Genomic DNA, 18,719 nt, shown 5'->3' with positions numbered 1-18,719 from the left:
ACTTCACTACCCTTCCCATTGGCTAATCAGCGAGATATGCAAATTAACTGCCAACCAAGATGGCGGCCGGCAGCCAGGCAGCTGAAGCGAACAGGAGGCTTGCTTGCTCCAGTGATGGAGGAAGCCAAGGTTCCCCGCCTGCCGCCGCCCAGCTCTGAGCTGCTCTCTAAGAAACAATGTTGCAAGTATAGAAGCTAAACAAAACCCAGAAACCTGCTTTCAGTCAGCCGGGATCTCAGAGCTGGAGTCGCAACAAAGTTTCAAATACAGAAGGTAAACAAAGCCCAGAAACCTGCTTTCAGCAGCCAAGGTCTCAGAGCTGGAGCCGAGCCTCAGAGCTAAGGCCGGCTCTCAGCTCCAGTGACAGCCATAGAAGGTAAATAAATCCCAGAATTAAAAAAAAGAAAAAAAGGAGAGGTTGTGAGCTTCAGTCACCGGCCAGCCTGAAAACTGCCCTCAGCCCCTCACCCAGACTGGCCAGGCACCCCAGTGGGGACCCCCACCCTGAAGGGGGTGTGACCAGCTGCAAACAGCCATCATCCCTTCACCCAGGCTGGCCAGGCACCCAAGCGGGACCCCCACCCTGATCCGGGACACCCTTCAGGGCAAACCAGCCGGCCCCCCACCTGTGCACCAGGCCTCTATCCTATATAGTAAAAGGGTAATATGCCTCCCAGCACCGGGATCAGCAAAGCCATGAGGCCTCCCGGCCTGGGATCAGTGGAGCCTCCCAGCACAGGATCGGCAGAGCAGCGAGGCCTCCCAGCACCGGGATCAGCGGGAGCCATGAGGCCTCCTGGGCCCCTGAGCAGCGTGACAGTGGGCAGCGCCCAAACCCCCTGATCGCCCTGCGTCTCTGTGTGTGACAGGGGGCGGTGCCCCCAACCCCCCCCATGGGCCCTGCTCTGTGTGTGACGGGGTGGAGCTGCAACCTCCCCATCGTCCCTGCCCTGAGTGTGACGGGGGGAGTGCCCCAACCCCCTGATCGGCCCTGCTCCGTGGGTGACAGGGGGCGGCGCCCCAACCCCCTGATCTGCCCTGCTCTGTGCATGACAGGGGGTGGCATCGCAACCTCCCCATCGACCCTGCCTTGAGTGTGACAGGGGGCGGCGCCCCAACCCCCCAATTGGCCCTACCCTGAGCGTGACTAAGGGTGGCATCGCAACCTCCTGATCCGTCCTGCTCTGTGCATGAAAGGGGGCGGCACCCCAACTCCCCAATCGGCCCTGCTCTGAGCCCAACCAGGGGCTGCGGGGCAGGCACCTAGGGATTGGGCCTGCCCTCTGCCACCCGGGAGCAGGCCTAAGCCAGCAGGTTGTTATCTCCCGAGGGGTCCTAGACTGTAAGAGGGCACAAGTGGGGCTGAGGGATACCCCCCCACCAGTGCACAAATTTTTGTGCACCGGGCCTCTAGTGTATACTAATAAAAGGGTAATATGCTAATTAGCCTGGGAGACCTTCCAGGAGACCTTCCAGACGTTCTTCTGGACAAAGCCATGGTGGCGGGGCCGAGGTAGAGGCGGTTAGAGGCCAAGAGGGGAGGGCAGTTGTGGGTGATCAGGCTGGTGGGGGGCGGGGCCGTTGGGGGTAAGCAGACCAGCAGGGGGGCCAGTTGGGGGCAAGCAGACCATCAGTGGGGGTCAGTTGGAGGTGATCAGAACAGCGGGGGGGAGCAGTTTGGAGTGAGCAGGCCAGCAGGGGGGCTGTTGGGGGTAATCAGGCTGGTGGGGGGGCAGTTGGGGCCGAGCAGGCCGGCAGGCAGAGTGGTTAGGGGCAATCAGGCAGGCAGGCAGGCAGGTGAGCGGTTAGGAGCCAGCAGTCCCGGATTGTGAGAGGGATGTCCGACTGCCAGTTTAGGCCCGATCCCTGTAAACCAGCAGTAGGACATCCTTCAAGGGGTCCCAGATTGGAGAGGGTGCAGGCCGGGCTGAGGAACACCCCCTCCCCCGTGCACGAATTTCATGCACCGGGCCACTAGTATGTATATAAAAGAAGTAAGTGATGATATAAAGTATTTTCAATAAGTAAATATCAAACAGAAAATACTCTTGTTAAATATTTTTTAAAAAAAGAGCTAAATACTTTTAGTGTACCAAATTCTTTGAGAATACATGCTTCTCTAAATAATTCACTTCCATTCATCCAATAAACTGAAAAATCTACTTATTTCTAGAAATCACTTTATAAAACTTCCCTTTCTCTTCTGTTTTGTACTGTACATAGTATCAAAGATTACCAATAGGACATTTGCTAATTTTATGCTGGCTACATACAACAACAACAACAACAACAACAAAACCTTTATAAAGTTGCCATCAAAACCTATATATAAAATACCTGTACTAATTTTTATTTAAAATTCTGTCAATATTTTGACAAAATTATTTGAGTTGTAAGCTATACAAGCAATAATGCTCTAATTTATTTTCCTTGAATCCTGCATCAATTGACTTGAGTTAGTCTTTCCCCAGTAATTTGACATAGTAAGTTACTCACCTAATAATAGTGCTATTAAGAAACATTTCTGTTCTTTCTATAAATTACACATATATTATTAAGAAGATTTCTCCAGATTTAAAAATCATTTCTAATGAAATGACTATGGGTTTCTGTATCTTTGTTTGTTGATTGCTTTATTTCACATCAGGGATCATGACTTGGAGAACATAGTACCTTTTCATACATATTGACCTTAATATCTGTTCCATTAATAAAGGCCATAACTATCTAATTATTTCCATGTAAAAGTGAATTTACTCTCATCTCCTAGTACTAATATAAACATAGATCAGAAGCAATTTACTCTCCCTCTTTTTTGTAAGCACATTGCAAAATATGTCCTTTCTTCTAAAAAAAAAATTGTATTTATTTACTTTTCCATCACCATTTTTGCTCCCTATACCCTCCTCAACCTCAACCACCTCCCCTGTCCTTTTTAATATTGAAAGAGAGCAAATCATTTTTGCTGTCATTATGTCTCTGCATCAGAAAATATTGGGTATAAACTTAATTATACATGTACTTCTTTGTAAACTACTGAATGATTGAATAAAAAGTTATTTACTCAGGAAAATGCTCAGGGAACCACTCATAGATAATTGCATTAGAAATTTAATTATTGCAGTAAATCCTCATAAGTATTACCCTCATTTTATAAATGAGGTTAAATAACTAAGCAGAAAAACCCAAAAGAAAACTGAGGTCTGTCAGACTTCTAAACCTGTTCTTCTAAACAGTGGTCTGTAGTGCCTGTAGTAATAAATAGCTACAATTTACTGAATGATTACCATGCACATCCTATATAATAAAGAGGTAATATGCAAATTGACCATCACACCCTCACAAGATGGCTGCCTACGACCAGGCCTGCAGGGGCATTACTGAGGGACGACCAAACGACTGAACAAGCAGGCTGCGTGGGGTGACCAGGCCAGCAGGGAGAGGGCAGTTGGGGGCAACATGGCTGGCAGTGGGGTTAGGGGCGACCAGGCTGGCAGGGGGTGCAGTTAGGGGTGATCAGGCCAGCATGCAGAGGCAGTGAGGGGCAATCAGGCTAGCAGGTGTAGGGGCAGTTAGGGGCAACCAAGCAGGCAGGCAGGCAGGTGAGCGATTAGGAGCCAACAGTCCAGGATTGTGAGAGGGATGTCTGCCGGGCCTGAACCGGCAGTTGGACATCCCCCGAGGGGTCCCGGATTGGAGAGGGTGCAGGCTGGGCTAAAGGGGACACCCCCTGTGCACAAATTTCATGCAACGGGCCTCTAGTCCTATATAATAAAAGCCTAATATGCAAATCGACCAAACGGCAGAACAACCGGTCGCTATGACGTGCACTGACCACCAGGGCGCAGCCACTCAATGCAGGAGCTGCCCCCAGCCCGCAGGCCCCAGGCCAGGCAAGGCAGGTGCCAGCGGGCCCCGCCCCCAGACCGCCCCGCCAGTCACCCTGCAGAGGGAGGCGACCAGCAGGGAGTGGGGGAGCGGGGCCAGCGAGCGGGTGGCGTCAGGCTGGCCAAGGCAGGTGCCAGCAGGGACCCCTGACTGCCCCACCGGTGACCCCACAGATCGGCCCTGATCACCAGCCAGGTCTAGGGACCCTACCCATGCACTAATTTCATGTACTGGGCCTTTAGTTGGTAAAATGTTGGCATATACTGTGCTGCGTGTACATATAAAGTAAAATTTATGTAATCCTCAAAACCTTATAATTCTCAGTACTGATGAGGAAAGTATTATCAGCCCCATTTTGTAGATGAGGAGTCTGGGATTAATGCAGATTAAATAACTTGTTAGCTTAAAGCAGCTAGTGCGTGGAAGTACAAAGATTCAAATCCAGACTCCAAAGTCCATGTTTTTCATTTCTAGTCTAATGTTTCTCAAACTGTAGAATACAACTTAATAGGTGTTTGGCAAAAAATAAAAATGTTCTTAATAACTTGACACTTGCAAACCATATCTGCCCTTTGAAATTTTAAAATTCATGACATATGTTAAAGATCTGAGATATCATAGAGAAAAGAATCCAATTTACTTTTATATAACCCAGAATTTCTCAGATTTCTCTAATTTATTTGATTATAGATTCCTTTCTTCCATGAATACAATCAGTGATTAAAAGGAACACAATTTGGTAAATGCTGTACCATACTAGTAAATATCTTCTTCATTACTAATACAAATGCATCCTGGGTTATTATACAGGAAATTAAAATCCATATAATTTACAGTGTTTTTATAGATAAGGAAAACATTAATAAAACTAAAAATTATCAATGCACACAACTTGGATAAATTTCAAAGGCATTATGTTGGTGAAAGCAGGTAGGCTCCCCTGGCCAGTATGGCTCAGTTGGTTGGAGCATCATCCCATACACTGAAAGGTCTTGGGGTTGATTCTGATCAGGGCATATATCCAGGTTTTGGGTTCAATCCCTGGTCATGACACATATGGAAAGCAACCGATTGATGTTTCACTCTCACATCAATGTTTCTCTCTACCTTCCTCTCTTTCTAAGATCAATTAAAAAAAGCTAGACACAAAAGGTTACATAATATATAATTGCATTTATATGACATCTCGAAAAGCTAAAACCACAGAGATGGAGAACAGATCAGTGGTTGCCAGAAGTTAGAAGTTGGGGAAAGGATGTGACTATATAAGGGATAGCATGAGAGTTCTGGGAGTGGGAAATGCTATGTATTCTTATTGTGATGGTGATTTTGAGAATTTATACATGTGTTAAAATCCATAGACCTACACCAAAAGAAAAAAAGTCTATTTAACTGTATAATTTGTAAAGCAGATGAACTATAATAAAGAAAAAAGCATTAACATGTTGCTTCAATGAAGGCAACAGGATTAACAATAAGTAACATGATATAATACTTATTCAACTTTAACATTCGTTAAGTATTTATGATGTTCCAGGTACTGCATGAAGAACTTGACAGGTATTTTTTAATTTAATCCTTATAATACCCCAACGAGAAAACTACTATTATTATTCCTACTTAACAGATGGGTATACTGAGGCCTGGAGAACTTAACTACACATGAAGTCTATCAATAGGTGTCCATAAAAGGAAGGGATTAAAACAGTAGCAGAAAGTAATTTTCATTTAACCACAGAGAACTTGATAATAGTAGCAGTACAGAGATCAATATTCCTATTTTTGAAGGGTATAAAATTATTATGCCTAGAGGCCATCATGGCTGGAGTGCCAGTAGGGAACTTGGTGATTGCGGACCAACAATTTCTGAGCAGAATGATTGTTCATCCCTAGAAATGTAAAGCAAGTCTGTGAATGGCTGGTCTCAGATTCAAGCAAGCAGAAAATGTACTCCTTACATCTGCTGTCTATTCAGTCCTTTAAAAGGCCCTATTGCTGCAGCATAAGTAGTAGAGCTCTTCTTAAAGTTCCTGCTCTTGTCACAGCCATCCCAATTTTTTATTTCACAAAGTTTCTACTTTATACCTGAACTAGAGGCCCGATGCACAAAATTTGTGCACTGGGGGGGAGGGGGTCCCCCAGCTCTGCCTGCGCCCTCTCGCAATCCGGGAGCCCTCGGAGGATGTCCGACTGACGGCTTAGGCCCGCTCCAAAAAGACATCCTTAGCACTACCATGGAGGTGGGAGAGGCTCCCGCCACCGCCACTGTGCTCACCAGCCATGAGCCCGCCAGCCATGAGCCCAGCTTCTGGCTGAGAGGCTCTCCCCCTGTGGGAGCACACTGACCATAAGGGGGAAGCTTCTGCATTGAGCGTCTGCCCCTGGTGGTCAGTGAGCTTCATAGCGACCAGTCATTCTGCCATTCGGTCAATTTGTATATTAGCCTTTTATTATTTAGGATGGGAGTGGAAATATAGCTATTTATTTCCATGTCCAATGTCCACACTATCGCCCATTTTTCTATTTCAATACATCTCAGTACTCTTTTTTTAAAAAAAAATATTTTATTGATTTTTTTACAGAGAGGAATGAGGAATAGAGAGTTAGAAACATTGATGAGAGAGAAACATTGATCAGCTGCCTCCTGCACACCCCCCACCGGGGATGTGCCCGCAACCAAGGTACATGCCCTTGACTGGAATCGAACCTGGAACCCTTCAGTCCGCAGGCCAATGTCCTATCCACTGAGCCAAACTGGTTAGGGCACATCTCAGTACTCTTAATATCAGTGCTCTTCTGCTTTTTAGTCTCCTTTTCTAATATAGTAACAATGTACTTAACTATACAGTACATAGGATAATTAATAATACATATGTAATTATTTTACATTAGAAGTCTGAAGAATTGCTTTTACACAAAGTTGGATCACCATTACTAGAACAAATCATTAATTTAGGAGCAGTTGAGTCATTTAAAAATGGGATGTCTATAATGATGACAGTAATAATTTGTTTTTAAGAAATCCACTATGTGCCATTCATAAAATTTATGACATTACAAACTTCATGCATAATTTCATTAATTTTCATAAACATCACAAGTGAGTAAATCAAAGTTAATTATAATTTTCAAGGTCATATAGATATCTTACTCTATAAGCCAATGATCTTAATCATTACTTTACACTACCTTGATTTGAATTCTTGATCTCCATCTTCACCCTTTTCCTCCCTTTGCCTGTCATCAAATCATGCCTTTTTAGTACCATCTTAGGCATTTCAAAAGGAAAGCCAAGAAGAAATTCACTGATTTCTCTCTTCACTATTCTCCCCACTCCCTCTTGGCAGGTTTAGGTAATCTTTTGCTATGCTCTCATAGCATATTCCTCTAAAAGTACCTCACATGTTATAGGGAAAGCACAAGTTTATGGCCTTACTTCTGCTACTAGACCAGGGGTGGGCAAACTTTTTGACTCGAGGGCCACAATGGGTTCTTAAACTGGACCGGAGGGCCGGAACAAAAGCATGGATGGAGTGTTTGTGTGAACTAATATAAATTCAAAGTAAACATCATTACATAAAAGGGTACGGTCCTTTTTTTTTTTAGTTTTATTCATTTCAAACGGGCCGGATCCGGCCCGCGGGCCGTAGTTTGCCCACGGCTGTACTAGACCATAACAGGTTCAAAATCAGCAAGTATTCTCTTTCATTTTATACACCAAACAAATTGCACAAATATACACATACTAGAGGCCCAGTGCATGACATTCGTGCATTCGGGGGTGGGGGGGCCCCTCAGTCTGGCCTGCACCTTTTTGCAGTCCAGGAGCCCTCGGGGGATGTCCGACTGACAGCTTAGGCCCACTCCTCATGAGCCGTCAGCCCGGCTTCTGGCTGAGCGGTGCTCCCCCTATGGGAGTGCACTGACCACCAGGGGGCAGTTCCTGCACTGAGAGTCTGCCCCCTGGTGGTCAGTGTGTGTCATAGTGACTGGTCATTCTGCCATTCAGTCTATTTGCATATTACCCTTTTATTATATAGGATGTTTTATAGAAGCTTTATATATATAAATAAACTATATATACATAAGCTAACTGGTTAAAATTACCACAATTTTATACTATTAAGTCTTTATAATAGTAGGTATAAACAAACATTAAAAGTACCTATGATGCCAAGAAAACATTCTAGTGTGAGCATATAAGTAATACAAGATAGGATTATCCAATTTAGAGTAAAAATAAAATTAAAGTTTAAGCAAGATTTGGAATTATGGTAATTCTGGATGAATATATTGCCACTAAAAATTATTGCAAGTAAAAAGAACATTGTTGAGGTATAGGATATGGCTGCTATATATACACAAGATAGAATTTTAAGTATTCTTTAATTTTCTATATATTAAAATTTAATACTATTTTATGCCAATGTACATTACTGTTTATCTTTTAAACAAACGATAATCTTTCCAATTTCAAAGTATAAAAACCTAAAGTACAGAGGCTTGGTTATGTATTTAATTATTTCATGTGCAATACCAATAGGTAAATAGCTCTTCTTAATAATGCTAAATGACTGCTACTTGTAATGTACATAGCCAAAAGCCCTACATTGTTAAAATTAATGTGTATAATACTCAACTGACTATTCATAAAAATTTTAAGCAAGTTGTTCTTTGTAATCTATATATATAAAAGGCTAATATGCTAAGTGTCCCTCCCTCCATCCGACTGGTCACTATGATGTGCATTGACCACTAGGGAACAGACACTCAATGCAGGAGCTGCTGAGCTGCAGTGACTTGGCAGCCATGGTTCTCAGGTGATGCACCCGAAACCAGAGAGGAGGGAGCCTGATTCCTCGTGGGCCGCTCAATTCCACCTTCGGTCATGCATTATGTTGTTGCTAGGACACTGTTGGCACCGAATCTGGTTTACTGCACACTTGCATTTGCATTCCACACCCTGTACGACAGCAACTTCGAAGAGTGCCCTCTCACACTTCAGGACCCCTTGAGGGATGTTGGAGAGCCTGTTTCGGCTTGATCCCCACAGGACAGGCTGAGGGACCCCACCTGCCTGAGGGACCCCGCTCACTCCACAGACCCCTTTTGAGCCACAGCGCCACCCCAGATGGGGCCGCTGGGAAGAGACCACGGGAGGTTGGCTCCAGGGCATGTCTGGCCCGTCTTGCCCAGTCCCACCTCGCTGGCCACCTTCTAATTAATTTCCTTTCAATGTGCACAAATCCATGCACCAGATCACTAGTATTCATAATAATGATCATCACATATATGCTTATTAAACAGTAAGAAATCTGTTATTGTTAATGTAAAGGATTCAGCCAGGTAATATAATTATGTAAAACTTTAAGCAATACATCAACATTAAAAGTTATCTGCCTTTCTTGTCTCTGTTTATTGCATATTTTCCAATAATCCCCAAAGTAAAAGTGCATACCTGTTTCTACAGGTCTTGTATTCTACTTTAAGTATTGGTTTACAAGATTCAGATTTTCTTCCTTCTCTTTGACTTTTTCCTAAAGAAAGAAAAAGAATTTTATTAAATCTGATTTAAATTCTACTAGTCCATGAGACTTAAAAAGTTTGACTAAGGAAATATAAAGAAAATAATAATGTAATATGTATTTTTCCTAATAGGATAAACACATGTCTATGTAGCCTAACATTTTTGTTGAATTTGTAAACAATTTATTGAATCCTAATACTTGACTGCTATATAGTCAATAAAGTTATATGTAAACTTATCAAATTTATATTGTTTTACATTCTACATGTATAAGTATAGTCTTATGTAAAATTACTTTAATTATTTAAGTTCCTTTTCTTTTAAATCCTCAATCGAGGATATACTTTTATTGATTTTAGAGAGAAAGGAAGGTAGAAAGAGAGAGAGAGGAAACATTGATGTGAAAGTAAAACACTGATTGGTCACATACTACACATGCCCTGACCTGAGATCAAATCTGCAACCCAGGTATGTGCCCTAACTGGGAATTGAACCTGTGACCTTTTGGTGTATCAGACAATGCTCCAACCAACTAAGCCACACCAGCCAGAGCTAATTATTTAAGTTTCAAGATAAAATAATCAATCTTTAAATTGAAAGCACACATACATATTTATGCACAAAATGAAATGTGTTATTATGAAGATCCATACTCAACATTTTATCTATAACACAAGCAAACCCCATTCATTTGCAGAAAAACATGCTATTCAAAGCTTACAGACTATCAATATCACTGCATTTTCATTAAATTCATTTAAAGGAAAGTTCATTAGATGATAAACACAGATAGTATGTTTCATGATTTTAAAAAGTAAATTTAATGATGTATTCTATTTGCATACAACAAAAATAGTGGTTTCTTGTAAAGGAAAGATTATGTTGTTTAGATTTTATAAGATTTTGAATAAAGAATCAGAAAGTATGAAATGGAAACAAAGCTACTTCTGCATTTGTTTTTTAAAATATATTTTTATTGATTTCAGAGAGGGAAGGAGAGGGAGAGAGAGAGAGAGCTAGAAACAATAATGATGACAGAGAATCATTGATTGTCTACCTCCTGCATGCCCCCTACTGGGGATCGAGCCCACAACCCGGGGCATGTGCCCTTAACCAGAATTGAACTCAGGACCCTTCAGTCCACAGGCCGACGCTCTATCCACTGAGCCAAACCAGGTAGGGCTACTTCTGCATTTAACTACTTATCGTTCAATTTATGTTTTTGTTTATATTCTGTCTCATTTTAATAAAATTGACATTTTTAGAAGATTTATACATTTTTTATTTTAAGTACCCTTATTTATTATTGTATTGCCACAGTTGTTTATAGACACAGATACCTATTATAAGTAGGTGTTTACATGCATATATGTTCAAGTTTTCAGGATAGCTTTAGAATGGCACAGCCAAATCCAAATAGGATGTCAAGATAGTTATATTTAATATGTTTAAAGGGTAGGGTATTAGCATAAAACACGCCGAATCTGCTCCATGGCATTTTTTCTAAAATTGCTTTTTCTTTTACCCTATGTCAATAAGGAGGCAACTAATAATAAAATATTGGTCATAATCATTCTCATTAAAAAAAAGATGTAAAAGTATCTATTATAGATAAAAAGTAATTGCTGACATAATAAGTAAATTGTGATGCCTTACAAAGAGACAACTCTAGCTCAAGACTCACACTGAACAGTGGTCTTGGGATTGAGGAACATCTGGTTGGGGTTACTGGTTTGGGTAATGAGTGGGATAAGAGAACTGAAGGAAGCAAGAGCCAGGAAAGAAACCCATCCTTTACACAGTGATGTCTTTTTTAGCCAGTGCTTCTCTAATAATCACCAAGCCGTTAATTAACCACAACAGTATATTTACAGTTGTTTATACATCTGGAAGCAATTACTAGTTTACAACCAATACACATTAGTATTATACACCAATTTTAATAGAAAAGACATCCAATTAATTAACGTTTTACTTCAATTTCCAACTCCAAAATTATTTTTTGGGTGAAGTATTTCTGCTTTAATTATATTTGTTGCCTGTCAGTAATTGAAGTAGCTTAAATGTAGTATTGTATAAAACATTATAATAAAAAATTGCGTTTATTGATACTCCTTATGCTCAGAGTACTGTACTATTTGTCAGGGTACAAAGAAATAACTGACCATCCTAGAAGCTTAAAATGTACTAAATTAAACAAAACAAATATAAAAATGACAAAGGAGGTACCACAGGCAAATCATGTGTCTAACTCACAGGTAAAAAGGAGAATTATAATAGAAATCAGAAAATACTTCAAACTGAATATTAACAAAAATTACATATTATTAATGAAATTACATATAAAATTTATAGGATACAGCTGAAGTAGTACTTAAGAGAAAATTTTTTATTTTAGAAGATAAAAATAGCTGAACCAGAAAAAAACAAACTGAATCCAAAGAATATAGATAGATATGACAATGGAGGCCTCTATTGTTGAAATCACTGACACTGGCTTCACTATGTCATAGTGAGGCAGCAGGAATTTAATTTGATGTATATGTTATGAGAGATGCAGATGCTGATGTTTTCAACAACTTTGAACAGACTTCATTTTTTTAAAAAACAGAATTATAGAAAAACCCAAACTGATAAAATAAATATAGATATGGTAAAATATATGAAAGTATCAGTTACCCAGGCAAGCCAAAAAGAACTTGTATCAAAGTTGACTAGTGAAAATATAAGTAAATAGAAAATGTATGAATAAGCCATATTACACATTTGCAAATAAAAGTTAAAATTGGGGGGGGGGGAGAGTTGATGGGGAGGAGAACCCACCACAGAAACAAATAATTAAACCTGAGTAGACGTACAGCAAATAGGTATCCAAAGTTTCCATAACAGCAATTATTTTTATTTTTAATTTTTATTGATTTCAAAGAGGAAATGAGAGGGAAAAAGAGATAGACACATCAATGATGAGAGAGAATTATTGATCGGCTGCATCCTGCACACCTCCTACGGGGATCGAGCTCGCAGCCCGGGCATGTGCCCTTGACCGAAATTGAACCTGGGACCCTTTAGTCCACAGGCTGACCCTCTATCCACTGAGCCAAACCAGCCCAGCACAGCAATCTTTAAATAAACCATCTCATGTAAGTGTCTAAATTTAAAGTAATCTCTAAGTAAAGCACTTCAGATTAAATGTATTAATCATCTGCAGATGGAACATGCAGCTGTGGTACAAAACATGGCAGACTAACACAAGATGAAATAATTCCATCTTGTGATTTATAAGTCACCCATTATTTTTAAAAAAAACACTGTTTTCTAAATGTTACACTTTATAAATGCTCAGAAACTATAAAATAGAATGTGTTTGATTAAATGGTAGGTTTTGACCTCTCTAAGAAACAACCAACACTTTGAGATAAACATAGAATTCTGATTACCAATATTCTTGAAAATAATATGGTCATCTGAATCAAAGATAGGTGGACATGCCCAACATAAATGCTAAATACTCTTTTCAATGAGGAAGATAAAATAAATACAACCTATAATAATACCACAGTCCTCATAATTTAGTGGAACCAAATGGCAGAAATGTAAATAAATGCAATAACTAGAAAACAACAGGTAACAAGGCAGTATAGGAATTAGGTCTGAAAGTCAGATCTAGTACAGAGGCAGAGATGCCTCAAACTGATTGTCAAACTGCAGCGGGAAGGCCAGGGAGGGTTGGGGGGCAGGAAGGAGGTGGGTAAGAGATCAACCGAAGGACTTGTATGCATGCATATAAGCATAACCAATGGACATAAGACACTGGGGGGAGGCCAGGGGATTGTCAAGGGCGGGGGGGGGGGGGACACATATGTAATACCCTTTGTAATACTTTAAGCAATAAAAAAAAAAAGAAAGAAAGAAAGTCAGATCTAGGTAATGCCATTCTCCTTAACACTTAGAAACTGGCCAAATATCCTTTATTATCTCCTCTGTTTCAGATATATCAACCATCCATTATCCAATTTTTGGTTGGAAAGGTCTATATAAATATCACTTACTAAGTAGGAAAGTGGATAGACAGGAAGTTTGGGGCATAATGTGGGGGGTCTGAATGAGGTATAAAATAGGTATTTAGAATCAGAAGCTATGTCCTATTGCTTCTTTCTACCAAACACATTGATACCACCTCTTTAAATCAAAGCACTATAATTCTATAGTTTATTCCTTTTGAAAGCATGCTTCTTACCATGTGGAATTGTGATCTGGAAAGGACGGCTTGGGTTTTTCAGGTTCCATAAAGTCAAGCTACCATCTGAATGGCTGCACATGAACTGTCTGCCCTCATGATGCCAATCAATTGAATGAATAGCCTAATGGAATAACAATTAAAAACAAGTAGAGTGAAAGTTGATGTTATATCATTCTATATTTCAAAGAAAAATTATTGACATAAAATTATTATAGCAATAACACTTAAGAAACTTACATAATGTTTCTGACCCACATTATACTATCTTTGATTCATCCCTTTGTGGGCTTATAAAAGGGTACAAAAACTCATCTCCTGAGATAAATACAAGTTAAGTAAATTTTCTAACATCATTAGATCCCATAATGTGATATAAATTCTGCATCCTCCCTGTATCCTATAATGTTTCTTTGAAAAATTGTTTACATAGAAGTACAAGAAAGGTTATCTGAAGATGATTTCTGGTAAGGTAGTGGGCTAGTTCCACTTAAAGTAGCTAATTTAAAAAACAATTTACATAAGAGCCACCATATCTAATGATGAGCCAGACCAATGGGAAGTACTTTATGTACATTATTTCATTTAATCCTATAAAACAGGTATTATTTTTTCCAATTTACACATGGGAAAATAGGCCTAGAGAGATTGAGGTACTTGCTCAGGTCACACAACTCAAAGTTCAGGTCTATCTAACTAAAAAACCCATATTCAATCATTGTAGTACCATATTTCCTCCAACATAAAAAATTTAAATTGATTTGAAGCAAGAAGAATTAATTTTTTATATTTACAGATTCACTCTGTAGTTGTGGAAGAAAACTAAAAAGTGTTACTCCATTTTCCCAAATTTATTCCCAGTGGTAGCATAAAGTAGGTGCTCTAGTAGACATAAAAGCTGAACAGATATATGCAACAGGATCCTTTCCTTAAGGCAGCTGTTCTCAACCTGTGGGTCGCGACCCCTTTGGGGGTCAAACGACCCTTTCACAGGGGTCGCCTAAGACCATTGTAAAACACATATATAATTACATATTGTTTTTGTGATTAATCACTATGCTTTAATTATGTTCAATTTGTAACAATGAAATTGGGGGTCACCACAACATAAGGAACTGTATTAAAGGATCGAGGCATTAGGAAGGTTGAGAACCACTGCCTTAAGGGGACTTAGAGAATAATGAGCTAGGAAAGACTGACGTAAATGAACTTCCAAACAATAAGTATTATTAGAGTTACAGATAACTGATGCTAGAGTAATCATTAGACATATCATAAAGTAAACAGGATATAAGCTATACTTTAAAAGATAAGATTTGATTAAGTGGAAAAGATAATATGAAACTGTGGACTTATGTTTTTTTCTCACCCTGCTCTTCATTACTAGGCAGAGAAGGGAAATGTCACTTCTTGCCACCTCTACGTGTTAACTTGGATGATCCTCAGTTAAGTTCTCTCAGACTGCTTTTCTACATATGGTGGGGGCAGAGAAAGTGTCCTCAGGCCCATCCCTTCTTCCTATCCCAGTCAATTTCTACCTCCTAGAGAAGACATATCAAAATAATAGCTACAACACAAAATCAAAACAAGTAAGTACTATAAAAGAAGTATATGTATTGTACAGAAGAGCAGACATGTAAAAACAACTTGTTATTAGAAAGGAGAATGTCAAAGAGTGCATTATTGAAGAGGTGGCATTTGACCTGACTTAATGAATAAATATTTAATTTCTAATTATTTGTTTATACCCTACCCTTTTCTTAAAAAGGACTTTAAAGCTCTACTAAAATACAACTAATTCAAAAAGAATTTTAAAATGTAGAAAACAGAAATGAGGTTCCACTATATGTCTTAAAATGATAATCTTGTTAGTAAAAGCCACTGAAAAGGTAGGAAACCAAAGGAAATGATACATATATCATAAAATCAATATTTAAAATGATTTCTAGGTAGAAAGTGCTTAGAGTGCAGTAGTCCACTGACTTAAACATAGTTAGTCCTATTTAAACATTTCATTGTAAATACTTTTGCTTGCTTTTTAAGGTTAGAAACATTCCTTCTACACTGTTTAAGACCATAAGAAAACTATCGATTCAGCATTTTCCTCTGGATTTCCTTTTTAGCTGCTCTACGCTAGTTCCAACTGGCTAAATTCCCAGATGGTATTTAGACTCTTATCTAGCTGCTTAGTCTTGAGAAAGGTAACAATCTCCATCCTTATCTTTACATTCTGTGTATTTAACAAAAGGAAAATCCTTCTTTCATTATGATTTAAGATGCCCCGAAATTTTATCATAAAGAGTATATTTGTATAACATCACTTGCCGTAGTATTTTTCACCACGCATGCCCACATTACCTGTAAATCTTTGGCTATCTGTAAGTATCAAAACTTAAAAACTGTTAAGAGGGGATTGGAGGGAGCACAGAAAGGAAGGGTTATAAAAGAAATGTTTTTAAAATTTATTTTTATATTTATATCAGTGTTATCTTACATTCTTCTGAACTCTTTCCCTATAAGCATGGGTGATACCAGACAGCAATTGTTGACCTGTATATTCCTCCTATCTCTCCCTAGTCTACCATTTTAAAATTTTAATTGAAAGCACAGATGTTAACCTTTATTTTCACAGCTATAAGAGGCAATTCCCCTTTCTTCTCATCTTTGCCTCCAGCTTCACTGTCTTCACATTAGCCTTTCCTGATGATGGAAATAATTAATGGCCTAGAATCAATCTCTGAACATATGAAGTATCAGGTCAGAGACTATTCTTTTATAAATAGGAGTTAATTGCTTTCTCTAAATGAAACCCTAATCAGCCCCAACTAAGTACAATAAAACTTCAAGATCTTACTGACTCTTATTATTAGGCATTACTATGTACAAAATCTCTATTCTAAGGCAGCAGTACTAGAAGATAAGACCATTCAACAACTTAAATTTGATGATACATAAAAATAATTTTCTGTGTGAATAGTGTCTTTAGAGACCTTAAGGATAATGAGTTAAGACAAAAGCACACAGCCTAAAGAAAGGAAAAAACTTTAGATGAAGGTGGCTATACAGTATAGGTAATAGGCACCAAAGTACGTAAGATGCCATAAAGGGCCCAAAAAATGGGCAGTCAAGGCAGAATTCCCACTCAGAAAAACAACCCAGAATTGGAACTTGTGCAAATGCCAACAGGAAGTATGAGGCACTGAATCAGAATCAGTCAGTGTCCCAATGATAAGAATACTGGTAACATACAAAGCTTAAAAGCAAAAAACAGACACAAAGTCATAACACTGTTTCAAATATTTCAGAAGACATCACTTACCTCATCATAATAAAGTCTCAGTTCTGCTCTTTTAGATTTCAAGTCCCAGAATACCACAGTACCGTTTTCATAACCTATTAGCAGCTGGGAAACATTAGAACAATCATTTTGTAATGCTAACATTAATTTTAATTTGTTCCAAATAAAATTTAATGTTAATACATTAAAATTAAATCATACTATATAATACAACTTTATTTAGAATACCAATTTTTCTAGATCCTGAATATAGACTTCCTATGTTTTAAAAAACTGGCAAATATGCTATTTCAATATAAACATTTACCAATTAAATCTGCCTCATTCCAAAGAGAAATTGAGAAAATATGTAAAAATATATGACACAACAAAAAAAAATAGATAAGGAAATTGAAGCAAAAGAAAAAAAGGGATAGAAAAAATAAAGATGAAATAAAGGATGAAATGAAGTAAGTTTAATAAATTATGTATAATGCCATTCGATCCTATACACTTGAAAATGTGGCCACAAATTTGGCATCTAGTTTCTCTTTATCAAGTTCTTTTTTCTTTGATTTATAACAGCATTTTAAACTCAAATTCATGAACACTTAGAGGTTCACAAAGAAATTCTAGAGATTCAGATCATTAAAAGTGGTTAATAGTTGTTTATAAACCAATAAATAAGACAATTAAAAAACATGTTCTTCATCCTATATAATAAAAGAGAAACATGCAAATTAACCATCCCTCTGCTACACTCAAGCCACACCCACCAGCCACGCCCACCAGCCAACCAGGAGCGAGTATGCAAATTAACCCAACTAAGATGGCGGCGGCCACGGAGCTGGAGCGAGCAGGAGGCTTGGGTTTCCCCTGGCGATGGAGGAAGCCAAGCTTCCCACCTGCCCTGGCCGGCCCTCGGCTCCGCTCAAGACTACAAAGTTTCAATTATAGAAGATAAATAAATCTCAGGAAAAAGAAAAAGAAAAAAAGGAGAGGCTGGGAGCTTGGGTCGTGGGGGCACGTGGCCAGCCTGAAAACGACCCTCAGCCTCTCACCCAGGCTGGCCAGGCACCCCAGGAGGGACCCCCACCCTTAAGGAGGTGTGGCCAGCCTGAAAACGGCCCTCAGCCTCTCACCCAGGCTGGCCAGGCACCCCAGTGGGATCCCCACCCTGATCCGTGAAACCTTCAGGGCAAACCAGCCAGCCCCCATGTGCACCAGGCCTCTATCCTATATAATAAAAGGGTAATATGCAAATTGACCCAAACAGCAGAACAACTGAGAATGACTGGTCACTATGACACACACTGACCACCAGGGGGCAGACGTTCAATGCAGGAGCTACCCCCTGGTGGTCAGTGTGCTCCTACAGGGGGAGCTCTGCTCAACCACAAGCCAGGCTGCCGGCTGCCAGCACAGTGGTGGTGGTGGGAGCCTCTCCCGCCTCCTTAGCAGTGCTAAGGATGTCCGACTGCATCTTAAGCTTGCTCCCTGCTGGCAAGTGACATCCCCCAAGAACTCCCGGGCTGCCAGAGGGATGTCTGACTGCCAGCTTAGGCCCGATCTCCCCGGGGAGCGGGCTTAAGCCAGCAGGTGGACACCCCCCCAAGGGGTCCCAGACTGCGAGAGGGCACAGGCCGGGCTGAGGGAGCCCCCCCCCCCCCCACCAGGCCTCTAGTTTTAAAATAAAAGAATCTCAGAACAGATCATTATAAGATCATATTCAAGTTTCAACTAGTGCTAGCCATCTAGCCATGCTGATTTTTGCTATGATTCTGAGCGCT

At 39.9% G+C, this 18,719-nt stretch overlaps 1 protein-coding gene across 2 annotated transcripts in view; it reads right to left on the bottom strand.

Moving 5' to 3' along the window:
- Window positions 1-18,719, bottom strand: part of STXBP5L (syntaxin binding protein 5 like) — a 198,185-nt gene that overhangs the window by 114,684 nt on the left and 64,782 nt on the right. For both annotated transcript variants that reach the window (XM_023755805.1, XM_023755806.1), the window contains exons 7-9: window positions 16,972-17,055; window positions 13,653-13,776; window positions 9,347-9,425 (exon numbers count right to left, since the gene is read on the bottom strand). In XM_023755805.1, coding sequence (XP_023611573.1) covers window positions 9,347-9,425; window positions 13,653-13,776; window positions 16,972-17,055 — 287 coding nt within the window. The remainder of the gene's footprint in view (window positions 1-9,346; window positions 9,426-13,652; window positions 13,777-16,971; window positions 17,056-18,719) is intronic.

This window comes from Myotis lucifugus, unplaced genomic scaffold (assembly GCF_000147115.1).
Source record: "Myotis lucifugus unplaced genomic scaffold, Myoluc2.0 scaffold_84, whole genome shotgun sequence".
NCBI classification, from domain to species: Eukaryota; Metazoa; Chordata; class Mammalia; order Chiroptera; family Vespertilionidae; genus Myotis; species Myotis lucifugus.
Note: the sequence above shows the minus strand (reverse complement) of the source record. Positions and strands in the feature narration are given on the sequence as shown.